The 17,626-nt window shown below is 37.9% G+C and overlaps 1 protein-coding gene across 2 annotated transcripts in view; it reads right to left on the bottom strand.

The window, feature by feature from the left end:
• CHM (CHM Rab escort protein) overlaps positions 1-17,626 on the bottom strand; it is a 249,951-nt gene that overhangs the window by 144,936 nt on the left and 87,389 nt on the right. For both annotated transcript variants that reach the window (XM_005902355.3, XM_070365658.1), the window contains exon 4: positions 10,379-10,503. In XM_005902355.3, the coding sequence (XP_005902417.1) occupies positions 10,379-10,503 (125 nt within the window). The remainder of the gene's footprint in view (positions 1-10,378; positions 10,504-17,626) is intronic.

The following is a 17,626-nucleotide window of genomic DNA, read 5'->3' as shown; positions in this document are numbered from 1 at the left end:
AAAATGAAATAATTCAACCTTTTGAAGAACACTCCTAAACAATAACTTAATTTTATTAACTTTAAAGTATCGAAAAAGTATAAAAACACAATTGCCAGTTGTACATAAATGTGGATTATAAATTCACAAAACAATTTTTTGAGTTCCTAAACACTACTGATTTTAACATATAAATGCAAAAAATATGCACCATTAGTTCTTTTTTTTTTTTTCCATTAGTTCTTATAAAAATTTTCAATATGAAAAAAATTGACAAATGAAATCCAGTGTCATTTATATTGATAATTTGAATTTCAAGGGACATTTACAATACAGTATAACAATATTGTTGAGATAGTTTTACCTAATTTCAACTCTGAATAAGTGCTTAGATTAATGCATTAGGCAGAATCTGAATTTAGGGGAGTCTTCAGTTCAGTTCTTCAGTCGTGTCTGACTCTTTGCGACCGCATGAACTGCAGCAGGCCAGGCCTCCGTGTCCATCACGAACTACCGAAATTCACCCAGATTCACGTCCATCGAGTCAGTGATGCCATCCAGCCATCTCATCCTCTGCCATCCACTTCTCCTCCTGCCCCCAATCCCTCCCAGCATCAGTCTTTTCAAATGAGTCAACTCTTCGCATGAGGTGGCCAAAGTACTGGAGTTTCAGCTTTAGCATCATTCCTTCCAAAGAAATGCCAGGGCTGATCTCCTTCAGAATGGACTGGTTGGATCTCCTTGCAGTACAAGGGACTCTCAAGAGTCTTCTCCAACACCACAGTTCAAAGGCATCAATTCTTTGGCGCTCAGTCTTCTTCACAGTCCAACTCTCACATCCATACATGACCACAGGAAAAACCATAGCCTTGACCAGACGAACCTTTGTTGGAAAAGTAATGTCTCTGCTTTTCAATATGCTGTCTAGGTTGGTCATAACTTTCCTTCCAAGGAGTAAGCGTCTTTTAATTTCATGGCTGCAGTCACCATCTGCAGTGATTTTGGAGCCCAAAAAAACAAAGTCTGACACTGTTTCCACTGTTTCCCCATCTATTTCCCATGAAGTGATGGGACCAGATGCCATGATCTTCGTTTTCTCATTGTTGAGCTTTAAGCCAACTTTTTCATTCTCCAATTTTACTTTCATCAAGAGGCTTTTGAGTTCCTCTTCACTTTCTGCCATAAGGGTGGTGTCATCTGCATATCTGAGGTTATTGATATTTCTCATGGCAATCTTCATTCCAGCTTGTGTGTCTTCCAGCCCAGCGTTTCTCATGATGTACTCTGCATAGAAGTTAAATAAGCAGGGTGACAATATTCAGCCTTGACGTACTCCTTTTCCTATTTGGAACCAGTCTGTTGTTCCATGTCCAGTTCTAACTGTTGCCTCCTGACCTGCATACACATTTCTCAAAAGGCAGATCAGGTGGTCTGGTATTCCCATCTCTTTCAGAATTTTCCATAGTTTTTTGGGATCCACACAGTCAAAGGCTTTGGCATAGTCAATAAAGCAGAAATAGATGTTTTTCTGGAACTCTCTTGCTTTTTCCATGATCCAGCGGATGTTGGCAATTTGATCTCTGGTTCCTCTGCCTTTTCTAAAACCAGCTTGAACATCAGGAAGTTCATGGTTCACATATTGCTGAAGCCTGGTTTGGAGAATTTTGAGCATTACTTTACTAGCGTGCGAGATGAGTGCAATTGTGCGGTAGTTTGAGCATTCTTTGGCATTGCCTTTCTTTGGGATTGGAATGAAAACTGACCTTTTCCAGTCCTGTGGCCACTGCTGAGTTTTCCAAATTTGCTGGCATATTGAGTGCAGCACTTTCACAGTATCATCTTTCAGGATTTGAAATAGCTCAACTGGAATTCTATCACCTCCGCTGGCTTTGTTCATAGTGATGCTTTCCAAGGCCCACTTGACTTCACATTCCAGGATGTCTGGCTCTAGGTCAGGGGAGTCTTAGGGGTATAAATTCTGATATTATCTAGTATTTTTATCAATTAATGGTAGCAACAAGGGAATGCTTCAAACTGAATATGCCTTATTAATGCCTTGTAACAGTCACACTTTCAGATAAGTCAAATGAAAAATTGTCAACCAACCGGTTAATATATTCAGCACAGGTGTTCACTATTTATTTTTCAGTTATTTGCACCTTTCCTCTTCACAGTACAGCTTGTTGCAGAAATTATACTCTTTACCTTGATATACGCACTTTATTCTAAGGCGATTCACTTTTTATTGTTTTAATTGTTTGGCCACGTCACATGGCACGTGGAATCTCAGTTCCCTGACAGGGATCCAACATCTGCCTTTTTCATTGGAAGCATGGAATCTTAACCACTGGACTGTCAGGGAAATCCCAAGCCATTTACTTTTGATTTGCACAGTATATGCTACACAGCTACCCATCTGTTAATTTCTGCAAATAAATGTTTAATGATTATGAATAAGATTTACAAAAAATCAGACTGTTCAAAAGTTGCTGTTCCAAAAACCAGGAATATAAAAAATCCACTGTAATCAATTTTAAATTGATGCAATATAACATACTGATAGATTTATTCCCTTATTTGTAAACAACTTAAAATGTTAACACACACATTACTCTCACCTGGAAAATCCCATGGATGGAGGAGCCTGGTAGGCTGCAGTCCATGGGGTCACTAAGAGTTGGACAACTGAGCGACTTCACTTTGACTTTTCACTTTCATGCACTGGAGAAGGAAATGGCAACCCACTCCAGTATTCTTGCTTAGAGAATCCCAGGGATGGGAGCGCCTGGTGGGCTGCCGTCTATGGGGTCACACAGAGTCAGACATGACTGAATCGACTTAGTAGCAGAAGCAGCAGCAGAGCAGACACTACTGGCTGTCTTTTTAACAACCATATCCTATTCCTCAGCACCATAAGAGTTGCAATTTTGATCCAATATTAGGCAGAAAGCACCCAGAACTAGGGGATGGATCATGGCTGATTAAAACCAACTTTGGTAATTTTATTGTCCTTTGTTAGTGACTGATTTAAAAGTGAGCAGGTTATCTAGTTTAAGCCAGTGAGATAAAGGAGAACTTGGGGCTTTGGTAAAGACTGCCCAGTATAATATTATAACAGAAAAAAAAAAAGCACACACATTATAGGAAAAAAAAAAACTCTCCCCCCTTGTTTCACATTTAGAGGTTTCTGTTGTGTGAAAACCTGTTCTGAATCATGGCAATCATCTTGTAACTCTGGACGGAAAGCTAAGAAAAGTGCTGGGCAGCTACCCCAAGATTGATGTGATTAAGATTCTCAATTAGCAAATTATGTAACAACCAACCAACCCACCTACCAGCCTACCATCCCACCTACCTATACATCTATTCATTTAATCCACTTTTAATTGGACACTGTGTCACTTGTAGCCTTAAACAAACTTGCTATTACATAGTGGTAAACCATAGATTCCTGTAACTTACAAGTCATTTTTGAGTTTTTAAAATTTTATATTTCTTTCTTCTTACTGGTATTATTACATTTTTGTCAAAGAGGCTCATGCTAAATTTATACAATTCTAGAATCTAAAATAAATTAATAAGTAGTATTTTAGATGACAAGCACAATGTCTTTATTTTAGTATCAATCCATGAAAGAGTTGGTTCGTTTATAAGTCTAAGAAGCAAGTTTTCATCCTGCTTTAATATTATCATATCAGAAAAGGGGAAACGATGTTTAGTATTATGCAAAAGTAAAACAGGGCAGAAAAAGCACAAGTTCTTCTCAATATTTTAGAAATATAAAATCTCTTCTCACTAAAGAAACTATATGACATTATGCAATTAATAAGCAACCATCTTTCACCTTGAGCAAACTCCAGGAGGTGGTGAAGGACAGGGAAGCCTGGTGTTCATGGGGTCACTAAGAGTTGGACACAACTGAGAGACTGAACAACAACAATATCTTTCATCTAAGAACTCTTTGGGTTTTTGTGAATTATGTGTGAATTAATGTATTGTGCTTTTTCATAGTCTGTTGAATGTTTAAAACCAGAAATAGTAGTTGTTTTTATTCTCTCACATAAACTACAAAAATATCCTGTGGGGTACTAACTACAATCACAACAACTAAAGCATACTGGATTTATCCCTCATCTTCTGTACACTGGGAGTTAGGCACTTTAATTCCCCATTATAGATGTAACTACTTTATACTACTAAATGATATACTAGTAAGTTAAATAAGTAAATGTACTTCTGTATGTGCTAGTCTTCACAAAGAAAATATACATTTGGTTTAATGGTTCCCTTAATGCACACACATATATTTATTTATCTGATGACTGAAATACACTGTGATACAATGGAAACAGCACAAACTTTTGAGTTAGATAGATGTGGGTTGAAATCCTGCCTGTCCTATCTCTGGCTCTCCCTGGTGTAGCACAGATTAAGTGAAATTGAATGAAATAAATTATGTAAGGAACCTAGTTATAGCAGTTGCCAAAAAGATAATATCCAATAAATGCTATAGTCCTTTTACTCTTCCCTTCCATAAGTCAACTGTAATAATCACAATATTTGTTCAAAGAAAAATAATCTATGTATAGCAGAAGTATTTCTGGCCCAAACTACAGGTTATCTCATTTATTACTAGCAGCATCCAAGGTAACAAAGCACTCATAAAGCAAAACAATCTGGGTAGTTCTTTACAGAATTTGTGAGAATTGAACTTATGCTATTTTATTTTAATATTCAGCTTATGTTGTTGTTATTGTTGTTTAGTCACTAAGTCATGTTCAACTCTTTGGTGACTCTATGGACAGTAGCCTGCCAGGCTCCTCTCTCCACGAGATTTTCCTGGCAAGAATACTGGAGTGGGTTGCCATTTCCTACTTCAGAGGATCTTCCCAACCCAGGGATCAAACCAGCATCTCCTGTATTGGCAGGCAGATTCTTTACCATTGAGCCACCAGGGAATCCCAACTATGCAATAATGAAAAAGTACTAACTTTCATAGTCAAAAGATCACGAAAACTCTTAGACTGAACACTTAAGAATTATTTCTGAAAATAAGTAAAGTCAACAATGAAAAACAATGTGCTATCCAGTATGTTTACATTAGAATATGGTGTTACTGACTTGCCATGTATCAATACAGGTATTTTCCAAAAAGTGGTGATGAGTTTACACTGATCTACTTGCATCCTTGCCCTATCCTCCTTGTAATCAAAGATTAAAAATCAAAAGGCTACTAGTTATAGCTATAATACTGTTTGTAGCCAAGAGACAGCCAATGTTCTTCCTTGATGGAATGTCAAGCAACATATGAGAGAATCAAATCACAAATTTTAGCCTAATAAACGTCAACTCTACAAGCCTACTCATCTGGTCTAAAATGGGAAGAGAAGTCATAACACTTCAGCATTTGTATCATTACAAAGCTATCTTTACATGGTATTTTGAAAATTTACCAAAATATTAAAAACAATATTCTACATAGGAAATATATCAGGGATTGAGGTTTGACTTCTCTCTATATGCTTCATGTAGCTAACTACAATAATCTCTTTGTGTTAGTGACCATTTAAGTATAAGATTTTCAATATTTTGACATTTGATCAGACTGTGAATTTGACTTGCATACGCTGAGAGAGTAGTGTACAAGATCAAGATAATTAGTAACAGAAACTAAATAATTGCCCAGCATTTGCATATAACTAAAAGATACTCAGAAGTGATAATAATTTCCTTTACGGAGAAAAAAAAATGCTCATTAAGTGAGCCTAAGGATAAGTAGAAAATTACAATTAACTTGTGGTATATGGCTACAGACAGAAAACACATGATTCTCAATAGAAAACAGACTCTTAAAAAAAAAGCCAATGGAAAAGAAGACATAAAACTGTTCCTCTTTGCAGAAAACATAGCTGTCTTTGGAAAAATCCCAAGGAATCTACAGAAAAATTCCTAAAATAAGCAAGTTGATCAAGATTTCAGGATACAAGATGAATGCATAAAAACTAATTGTATTTCTAGATACTAAAAAGGAACATGTGAAAACCCAAATGAAAAAGGCAATACCACTTACCATAGTACTTGCTCCAAAGCAAATTAAATACTTAAGTACACAATAAAAACAGATGTACAGAACTGGTATGTTGAAAATTACACAATCCTATAGAGAGAAATCAAGATGACCTCCCTCAATGGAGAGGCATAACTTGTCAACAGATTGGGAAACTCAAAATAATAAAGATGTCAATTCACCCCAAGTTGATCAGTAACTTTAATGCAATTCCTATCAAATCCAGCAACATTTTCTAGACATGGTTAAGCTTATTAAAACATTTATATAGAAAGGCACAAAGTACAGAAAGCTAAAATAATCTTGATAAAGAAAAATAAGTTTGGGGAAATCATTCTAACAGATATTAAGTCCAACTTACAGCTGCAGTAATCAAGGCAGTGTGATACACTGGTACGGGCAGACAGAAATCAATGGAAATGAAAACAGAATCCAGAAAGAGACCCATCCAAGTACAGCCAATTGATTTTTGACAAAGTTGCAAAAGTAACTCAATGGAAGAAAAACAGCCTTTTCATCAAATACTACTGAAGGAACTGGATATCAATAAAGGAAAGCAAACACGTATCTAAACCTCATACCATAAACAAAAATTTAAAGTGGATTGTGTGCTTAACATATAAAACATAAGATCTATGAAACTTTTTTTTTTTTTAACAGAAAAAATCTCCTAGCTCTATAGCTAGTCCAAGAGTCAAAAGAAAAAACTGGTAAATCAGACCTCATCAAAATTTAAAACATTTGTTCTACAAAATACCATGTGTAAAAAGGATGAAAGACAAGCTAAAGATTGGGGGGAAATATCTGCAAACTAAAGAACTCTTAAATCTCCACAGGAAATAAAAAATCCACCCAATTAAAAAATAAGCAAAAGATATGAACAGATATCTCACCAAAAAAGATATATGGATGGCAAATAAGCACATGAAAAGATATTGAAAATCAAGCACCAGGGAAATGCAAAATAAAACTGCAATGAGATATCACTGCTACACACCTATAAACACTGGCTACACTGAAGAAGTTATACCACCAAATGATGGTGAGGATATGGAAAAACAGTCACTTACACACGCCTAGTGGGAATGTAAAATGGTACGGCTTCTCAAATTGCGAATATATGTAGGATTATAGAAAAAGCAAAAGAATTCCAGAAAAAACAACTACTTCTGCTTCATTGACTATGCTAAAGCCTTTGACTATATGGATCACAACAAACTATGGAAAATACCAGACCACCTTACCTGCTTCTTGACAAACCTGTATGGAGGTCAAGAATCAACAGTTAGAACCGGACTTGGAACAAATGACTGATTCAAAATTGGGAAAGGAGTTCTACAAGGCTTTATATTGTCACTGGTTTATTTAACTTCTATGCACAGTACATCATGCAAAATGCCAGGCTTGATGAATCACAAGCTGGAATCAAGACTGTTAGGAGATATATCAACCACCTCAGATATGCAGATATCACCCTTATGGCAGATAGTGAAAAGGAACTAGTGAAAAGGAACTAAAGAGCCTCTTGATGAAGGTGAAAGAAGAGAGTGAAAAAGTTGGCTTAAAACTCAACGTCCAAAATACTAAGATCATGGCATCGTACAACCAATGCTTCACAAGCTGAATGAATTGGGCTACAAAGTTTTGCCTCATCCGCCATATTCACCTGACCTTTCGCCAACCGACTACCACGTCTTCAAGCATCTTGACAACTTTTTGCAGGGAAAATGCTTCCAAAACCAGCAGGAGGTAGAAAATGCTTTCCAAGAGTTTGTCAAATCCCAAAGCATGAATTTTTATGCTATAGGAATAAACAAACTTATTTCTCATTGGTAAAAATGTGTTGAAAGGTAATTGTTCCTATTTTGATTAATAAAGATATGTGCTGCTGCTGCTGCTAAGTCACTTAAGTCGTGTCTGACTCTGTGTGACCCCATAGACAGCAGCCCACCAGGCTCCCCTGTCCCTGGGATTCTTCAGGCAAGAATAATGGAGTGGGTTGCTATTTCCTCCAATGAATGCATGCATGCTAAGTCGCTTCAGCCGTGTCTTACTCTGTGCGACCCTATGGACAGCAGCCCTCCAGGCTCCTCTGTCCACAGGATTCTCCAGGCAAGAATACTGGAGTGGGTTGCCATTTCCTTCTTCAAATAACGATATGTGTTGAATCCTAGTTACAATTATTTAAAATTCACTGTCTGAAACTACAACTACTTTTTCACAAACTAATCACTTTCGGAAGTTCCAAACGTGAAAATGAAGAGAACAGGAATCAAAAACAAGATGATTTCCTCTGCATTCAAAATGTATCATATCAGTCATTAGAAATTATAAACACTAATTGTCATGAAGAGTAGAGAAATCAGAGGCCATGAAACAGCAAAAGTACCTCTCAAAGGGCCTGAGTATGACTGTCACTATATTCTAGTCAAGTAGTATTCATAGACACACAATAAAGTTATCAAATATTTATTCCTGCTTTTGTTAAAGCATATGACTTTACAGCTGAGGTCATCTTTTGTTCTAAATCAGTCTACACTGGCTCTGAACACTATCAGAGTGATACTTTTCTTACTGAATGCCATTTAGCATATGCAAATTATAATCTGTATCTGACATTTCAAAGGCTGTCCTTTTACATAAAATCATAGAAAATTAACTGTGTATTAATGGCAGAAAATGCTAGTTACCTGACAGATATGAATATAGGTTAAGAAATTAACTGACAAGTACCCCAACTTTTAAAGGGCTCAGGTCATACTTACCACTGTGCCACAACAAGGCTATGTATGATGACAGTACACATTCTAAAAAATCTCTAGTAACTTGGATTTTAAGTTTTAATTACTATTATAGAGCTTGACATTGATGTTTTAAATCCCTTGACTTTATCACTACTTCAAAAATTGCACTGAACTACGTGATGGTTACCTTTTAGCCCATTAACCATGTAATCTGAAAAAATAAACTATTCTAATTGTTTTAAAACAATGAATTATTTCACTTAGAAGGAGATACTGAAAGCATTACTTCCGCCATTCTCTCATGATTTACAAAAACATGCCCCAAAATGTCATCACCACTGAATTTGTTTTTTTAATTCAAAATTATAATTTTGCATTTTGCTATACTGAATATTATCTAAGAAGAGTTAGAAAAACATTGAACTAGGATTAAAAAACCCTGGGTTTTAATCTAAGATTCCACTGCTACTTAGGGCTTCCCTGGTGGCTCAGTGGTAAAGAATCTGCCCACCAATGCAGGAGACGTGGGTTCAATCCCTGAGTCGGGAAGATGCCCTAGAGAAGGAAATGGCAACCCACTCCAGTACTATTGCCTAGGAAATCTCATGAACAGAGGAGCCTTGTGGGCTACAGTCTGTGGGGTCGCAAAAGAGTCAGACACGACTGAGTATGCATGCATGCCACCACTAACTAGCTTAGATATGGATTTCACATTTATCAAGCCAGATGACCTTCAGGAAATTAAACTCTTTGAGCATCACTGAGGACTCTAAAAAATTGAACTAACACTATTTGCTCTATATTAGCATAGGACTGTTTAAAGAGCTTGGTAAATTACAAATTATTAATGTAAGATTATCTAAACAAAGAAAACTTAGAGTTACATTTTAGTGTTTTCTTCCAGTTTTACTGCAATATAACTGACATATATCACTGTATAAGTTTAAGGTACACAGCATGATGATTGATTTACTACATACATCATGAAGTGACTATCACATAAGTTTAGTGAACATTCATCATCTCATACAGATACAAAATTAAATAAATAGAAAAAATATTTTTTCTTGTGTTGAGAATTCTTGGGATTTACTCTCTCAAAACTTTCATATATAATACAAAGCAGTGCTTATTATATTAATCATGTTGTAAATTACCTCTCTAGTAGTTATAACTGAAAGTTTGTACCTTTTGATTGTCTTCATCCAATCCTCCCTGTACCCCGTTGCCACCCCTTACTACAATGTCACTGGTAACCACAAATATGATTTCTTTTTCTCTTTTCTGTGAGTTTGCTTGTTTTTGAAGTTTAATTACAATGACACTGATGAACCTAGAGGATATTATGCTAAGTGAATTAAGTCAGACAGAGAAAGATAAATACTGTATAGCACTTACAAGTGAAATCTAAAATATAATACAAATGAACAAACATAACAAAACTGAAAGTTATATTTTTTAGAAGGCAAGCATATCAAGGAGACTTGTAGCAACCAATGCCATGTAAATTCTTACTGTTGGCTTCTTCTGAAAAGATGTGAATATGAAGTCATTAATGTCATTTATTGTAAATAAATACTTATCATACCATGCATAACAAAACACTTCCACATGTTGAATGGTTTTGTCTGTCCTGCTAAGAGCAATAGCTTCTTCATTTTCATGGATCTTCTCTTGCCATGCTGGACATTCATTCACAATATCACTGTTTTCCTAAACAAAATACAGATGAGAAATTCTAATTAAATTGGGTAATCTGAACTTCTACTTTTCTGAGAAAATTTATATCTTTCTAAATTCATGCCTTTCCTTCCAACCCATCAAAACTCAAAGGATATCACTTCAGGATCATTGAAGCAACTCCAGCATAGTGTGCAACTTTAAAGGAAGGAAAGGAAAATAATGTGTAAAAATCTATCTTATCAAAAGCTCATTCTGGTTTACCAATTTCTATCAGGATATGTGACGTTTTGATGCATTCATTTGGATGTGGCTGTTGTGACACTGCTTAAGAACTAGGACAACAAACCTTCCATCTGCTAAGACTCAACCATATCTGATGCACATATTGTGTGGGCTAAGTCACTTCAGTTGTGTCTGATTATTTGTGACACTAAGAACTGTAGCCCTCCAGGCTACTCTGTCCATGGAATTCTCTAGGCAAGAATACTAGAGTGGGTTGCAATGCCCTCCTCCAGGGGATCTTCCCAACTCAGGGATCAAACTCATGTCTTTTATGTCTCCTGCATAGAAAGGCAGGTTCTTTATCACTAGCACTAACTGTGAAGCCTGATGCAAATATTACTTGTTACCAAAATAGTTTTAAAATTTTGTTGTCAAAACAGCAGGCCCAAAATTACTTCATTCTACTTAATTTCAGATATTTGAAAGTTGGTCAGTAGCTGTGTCAAATCTTGATTATACGTAAAAGTATTTTTGAAAAGTACTCACCCCAGTATAACTAAAGACTTTATAATAATCAAACTAAATATTTTATATTTAGAAATACACTAAAAATAAGAATGCATAATAAAGTGTATAAACTCTTACTAGGGCTTCCCTGGTGGCTCAGATGGTAAAGAATCTAGGGCTTCCCTGGTGGCTCAGATGGTAAAGAATCTGACTGCAATGCAGAAGACCTGGGTTCAATACTTGGGTTGGGAAGATCTCCTGGAGAAGGAAATGGCAACCCTCTCCAGTATTCTTGCCTGGGAAATCCCATGAACAGAGGAGCCTGGAAGACTACAGTCCATGGGGTCACAAAGAGTTGGACACAACTGAGGAGCTAACACACTTTCAAATTCTTACTAAGGCTTGAAAGTGGCCTTTTAAATTTTTCAATAATTTCCAATTATATTCTATGGAGAAAATCACATCATACAATATTTGAATACAGGGGATTTCTGAAGATGTCAAGAAACCTTTCCAAATCTCAAGGGCCAATTTTTAATCTGTTTAAAATTTTATTCTACTTGATACACATTTCTCAGAGAAAAAACAATATTTAATGTATTATATATGCTCAATAAACTAGTAGTGAGATATAACTATAATAGCCTTTGTTTTAAGTAAATTCACCTCAGAAAGTTTCAAAACTTACAGATTTCACAAAGTAGGCAATAATTATTTTTAAAAGGCTCTACTGTCTTGAATTTAACATTTTAAACCGACAAAGAGTAGCAGCAGACAGTTCTTATTATCAAGTATAATTATTAGATAATCATAAACATCCCAACACAAAAGAAGAGGAGGTGAAGTATAGGAGCTTTGAACAGGGTTACCAACCTGAAAAAAAGAAGCATGTGAAGAGAAAAAGGATAAGATGACAAAGTCAAGATGCTGGAGTAGTAAAAGAAGCATTAAAATAAATGTCTACAAAAATACCTTGTTTTAATAAATCTAATCCATTACCAAAATTTATTTTTTAAAAATTCCCTTCACTCACCCAAAATTTTCCATTCAGACAATTAAGATATTTATATTTAGGTTGCCATTGTTCTGAGAATTTAGGCTAAATTTTCTCATGGAAGGACTGAATATGCTTCAATGTAAGGTGACCCTCACACACACTTGCCAAGGATTACATTCAAAAAATGGTTCCTGATCAACATAAAATAATCGAGGCATATTGATAAAAAAATAGTTAAATGAATCTATTTACATCATTTACTTTCTTGATTTATACATAGCTTGAATTATTACATGAAATGTTACTTCACAAATATCACTTGTTTTTCCACAGTCTAACTGCATACTGAATTGCATTCAAACTGAATCTTCAGTACATCTTCAATGTCAATTTCTTTGTCATCACTACAGGTACTTTTTGAGTCACTTATTAAATCAATCAAGAAAACTGAAATGCTTAGTTTGATACTTGGTACATAATAAGTGCTTAATAAGTCTTAGCTGTATTATTATTAGTTACCTGAATACAATGTTCTAGAATCTATCACCCTTCTTCCCCAAATGTCTAAACACTTCTGAGATACAGCAGTTTCTTAGTCTATGTATGATGCTCTCAGAAGGAATTCCATATCAAGCTACAATTACCATTTATAGAAAATTAGGACAGTTTTTAATGTCTCATAAAAATTGGTAAATTCCAAGACATAACCAACTCTGCATGTTAAATGTATGCTGTAAATATTATAAAAATTACTTTAGAATGATGTCTAACTTTGGAGTAGTGAAATTCTATTCTGAGGGGGAAAATTACTAAACATATATGAAATTTCTTTCCTTGTTTTTTGTTTTTAATTATTCTATCAGGTGACTTCTATATAAGCAAAACCACCAATGACAGATCATTTCAAATTAATGTATCTTCCCAAAATACTCAGATTTTCCCCCCAAAACATACTAACTGAAAGAACTAGTAATATGTGAGATTTTGTAAGGATAGAGATTTTTTTTTGAAAGAATATTTTGGAGAAAAATACTTGCCTGATACTTGTGTATACAGAGTAATTAGAACATGGTATCAAACATATATGATTTATTCTTCAGTCATCATATTTATTTATACTTAAAAAGGGATGCTACTATATTTTAGTAGCATTGGGATATTAGCTGAAAAGGTGACTACAGAATTTTTGTTAAATAAGTAAATAAAAATTATCAACCCTATAATACAGATGAACCTTCATGTCTTCTTCAACACAGAGTAATTATATGACACAAAATACAATCTAGTAAATTAAAAAAGAAGATAAGGGAGAACAAGATGGTGGAGGAGTAGGTGGACATGGAGTACATCTCTCTCCATGGATACACCTTTAGACACAGAAGGGCATGCAGAACACCAGCTGAGAGCAGACAGGAGTACCTGACCAGCAGAAAAGAATATATAGAACCATGCAAAACTCAGCAGGATGAAGGAATTAGGGGAAAAAACAGGAGTGTTAGTAGGACTGAACCTCCCCTCAGTGGGTGGGGGAACTGAAGCAAGGGTCCGATTCCCACATTGGGGCAACTGTCTGAGTGAGAGGAGAAAAATTTAAGGCTGAGAGTGAAACAACTGATCTGTGGCAGCCTAAATGGAATGAGAATCAATCCTTGCCACAGCCATACATACCCCAGACAGGGAAGCAGGTCCCCTAGAAGGTACAGCCACTGGGAGCTGGAGTTTAGGGTTTGTGGAGCAAACCCAGGTCAAGGGCTGCTGTTGACTGTGGAGGAAACAGATCGAGGGGATGTAAGGGAGGAGATTGTAGTGGGAAATGCCTGTGAAAGAAAGCCAGGCAGCCATGGAAGCAAGGCAATACTGCTGAGTCACGCATAGGGGGTGGGGCTATCACCAAAGCCTCTCTCTTTCCATGCCAGGATCCAGCAGCTGAAGGATTCAGAGGCTGACCCATCAAATGGAGTAGGACCCCACCCAGGGTGCTCCTTTAAGTGCCTGACAGGCCGACCTACAAAGCAGGACCCGAGGCAGCAGGGACCCTCTATGTGCTTGACATGCCAATCGACAGAGATGGAACCCAGGAAAGGGAGCCCTGTAAGTGCCTGAACAGTCAGAGCTATGGAGAAAGACTGGTCAAAGAGGCCTTCTGATTGCCAGCTACTAGAGGCTCGGAAAAAGACTCTGATAGGGCCATAACTCCTTTGGCAGAGGAAGTCCATGTCCCTGAATACTTGGCACTGCCAGGGTCTCCACAAGCCAATCAGCTGCGCCACCTTCACACACAAACTGCACTGGGGCAGAGCTGCCACAGGCCAAAAATAAAACCTCTTGCGTCTATGCACACAGGGTCACTTTAGTCACGTCTAACTCTTTGTGACCCTGTGGACTGTGGTCTGCCAGGCTTCTCTGTCAGAGAGGGGGGTTCTCCAGGCAAGAATACTGGAGTGTATTGGCCAATACTGGTTGCCATAACCTTCTAGAGCACTATATTTCCTGCTGCCCTAGCCGTCAATTCCCCTGAGTACCTGGTGCTGCCATAACCTGTGACCCAAGAAGCTGCACCACCTCCACACCTGGTCCTCACTGGGGCAGACCCAAGTCCTCCAGGGCAGCCTCAGGAGCAAACCCCAGTGGACGACGCACATGCAGAGGTGGAAGTAAAACCACAATTGAAACCCAGGGGCAGTGTGGCTAAGGTAGAAGACGCAAAACCAGCTGTATAAGCTGAAGATTTACTCTATATGATCAACTAGGCAGACTCAATGTCCAGGAATATATAAAAGGACATTGAGAGCTTTCACAAAAGAAAACACACTAGTTCTGATATCTATGGACACTGGCGGCAAGAACACACAGAAGTAGGACCAGATTAGAATCTGAGCTGCCCCTACAACAGGTTCAGAGGTCAGGACAGTGTTGGAGGGCATCCTAGGGAGGTGAGGTGGACTTTTCCCAGGGAGGGAAATGACTCTGACAGCAGTGATTCAATAAAATAAAAACACTTATTAGTCTTATGTTTTGACTTGTTCTGTAGAATCTTACGGATTTTTACGTTTTACTTTTTTTTTTCCGGTTTCTTCCCGCCCCCCCACCCCCCCGCCCTGTTGTACTTGTCGGTTTTACTGGCACTATGAAATCTAGGTAAATTCCTCAGCTTTTTTATTTTCTCAGTCATATTTTTATTGTTATTATAAACCTCTGCCTCTATGTTGGGCTTTTGCAGTTCTATGGAATTTTCCTTTTTTTTTCTTCTTCCTTTTTTTTTTTTTCGTCTCCTTTTTCACTTTTAATTTTTAAAAACCTATTATGTTTTCTACATTTATTCCTTTGTTTGCTTTTCCTACTGTTCTTTTCCCCTTGCAATTAATATTTAATGTATATAAACCTTTATCTCCCTCTATTTAACTTTGCATGTCTATTCTTTCTTCTGTTCCTTTCCTCTCAACATATTTGTTACATTGCCTTATTCCCCACTTGGCACCTTGCTTTAATTTTGTTTTCCAATTCGTACTTTAGTTAGTTTTCATTCTTAACTGGAAGAAATAATTTTTGGTTTCCTTTGTTCGCCAGGTCAATCTATTGTATTTTATTTTTCTTAGACTGTTTTAATTATGCTTATGGGTGTATATCGGAGAAGGCAATGGCAACCCACTCCAGTACTCTTGCCTGGAAAATCCCATGGACGGAGGAGCCTGGTGGGCTGCCGTCTCTGGGGTCGCACAGAGTCAGACACAACTGAAGCGACTTAGCAGCAGCATGGGTGTATATGTATATGCATTTATTCAGTCACACTTTATATTATTGTTATAAATCTCTACTTGTTGGGCTTTTGCAGTTCTGTGGGATGGGGAGGGAGATGGGAGGAAGGTTCAAAAGGGAGTAGATATATGTATACCTATGACTAATTCATGTTAAACTTGGACAGAAAACAACAAAATTCTGTAAATCAATTATCCTTCAATTAAAAAATAATTAACTCAGGCGGTCCTAAGATAGCAAAGGAATAGGACAGGGAGACCACTTTCTCCCCGACAAATTCATCAAAAGAACATTTAAACGCTGAGTAAATTCCACAAAACAACTTCTGAATGCCGGCAGAAGACATCAGGCACCCAGAAAAGCAGCCCATTGTCTCAGAAAGGAGGTAAGAAAAATATAAAAGACAAAAAAAGAGGCAAAAGAGGGAGGGACGGAGCTCCATCCTGGGAAGGGAGTCTTAAAAAGAGAGAAGTTTCCAAACATCAGGAAACACTCTCACTGCAGAGTCTGTGGCAAGCCTTGGAAGCACAGAGGGCAAAAAAATAGGGAGGAAAAATAATTAAATAATTAAAACCCACAGATTATGAGCCCAACGGTAACTCCCCCAGCAGAGAAGCAGCACAGACGTCTGCACCCTCCACTAGCAAGCGGGGACTGGGCACGGAGGCAAGGGCTGCTTTGCTTAGAGTAAGGACCAGGCATGAATGCCCTGAGGACAATCAGAGCGAACTACTTTGGGCTAGCAAAGCAGACTGTGGGATAGCTACCACACGAAAAGCCCTAAGACACTGCCAGGCCCGCACAACAGAACAAAGGGCTGAACAGAACTAGCCGGCTGCAGACCATCCCCCTCTGATGACAGGCAGCCAGAGCTGGAAGGCGGCAACTGCAGCCCCAGAGACATTACCTACCTAACTGCAAGCAAGCTTCTTTGCTAACTAAGACTTCTTGGGGTTCTGGACAGTCATCATCAGCCTAAGAAGGTGTGTCGGTTGTACACCCAGAAAACCGAGTGGCAGGGACAGGAGAGGCAATAAGTGGCAGTGACCGCACTCACCAAACACCTCATCACCCGAGCTGCTCTGAGCTGGGAAGTGCACAAAATGCAGGCCCAATGGAGTCTGCGCCTCTGAGGACTACCCAAGTGCCTAAACCTGAGAAGCTTAGACCTGTGAGGTGCATGCAGCCCAGGGCCGGCCTCGGGCAGTTACTGGCGGAGCAACCTAGAGCCTGAGCTGTATGGGCAAGGAGGGTGCATGCGCCATGAGTAGGGGCAGGCCCAATGTGGCTGAGACACTGCAAGCACACGCCAGTGTTATTTGTTTGCAGAGTCCCACCCTTCCGACAGCGTGACTGAACAAGTGAGCCTAAAAAAAAAAAAAGTGTCCACCACGGCCGCCCTTGTGTCAGGGTGGAAATCAGACACTGAAGAGGCGAGCAAACAGAAGAAGCTAAAAGCGAGGGAACCGCCTTGGAAGTGACAGGTGCAATAGATTAAAACCCCGTTGTTAGTACGGACTACATAGGAAGGGGCCTATAGATCTTGAGAAATATAAGCCGGACCAAGGAAATATCCGAAAATGAACTGACCCCACACTGTCCACAACAACACCAGAGAAAGTCCTAGATATATTTTTACAATTTTTACGATCATGCTTTTTTTTTTTTTTT

The sequence above is a fragment of the Bos mutus genome, chromosome X, assembly GCF_027580195.1.
Source record: "Bos mutus isolate GX-2022 chromosome X, NWIPB_WYAK_1.1, whole genome shotgun sequence".
Lineage (NCBI taxonomy): Eukaryota > Metazoa > Chordata > Mammalia > Artiodactyla > Bovidae > Bos > Bos mutus.
Note: the sequence above shows the minus strand (reverse complement) of the source record. Positions and strands in the feature narration are given on the sequence as shown.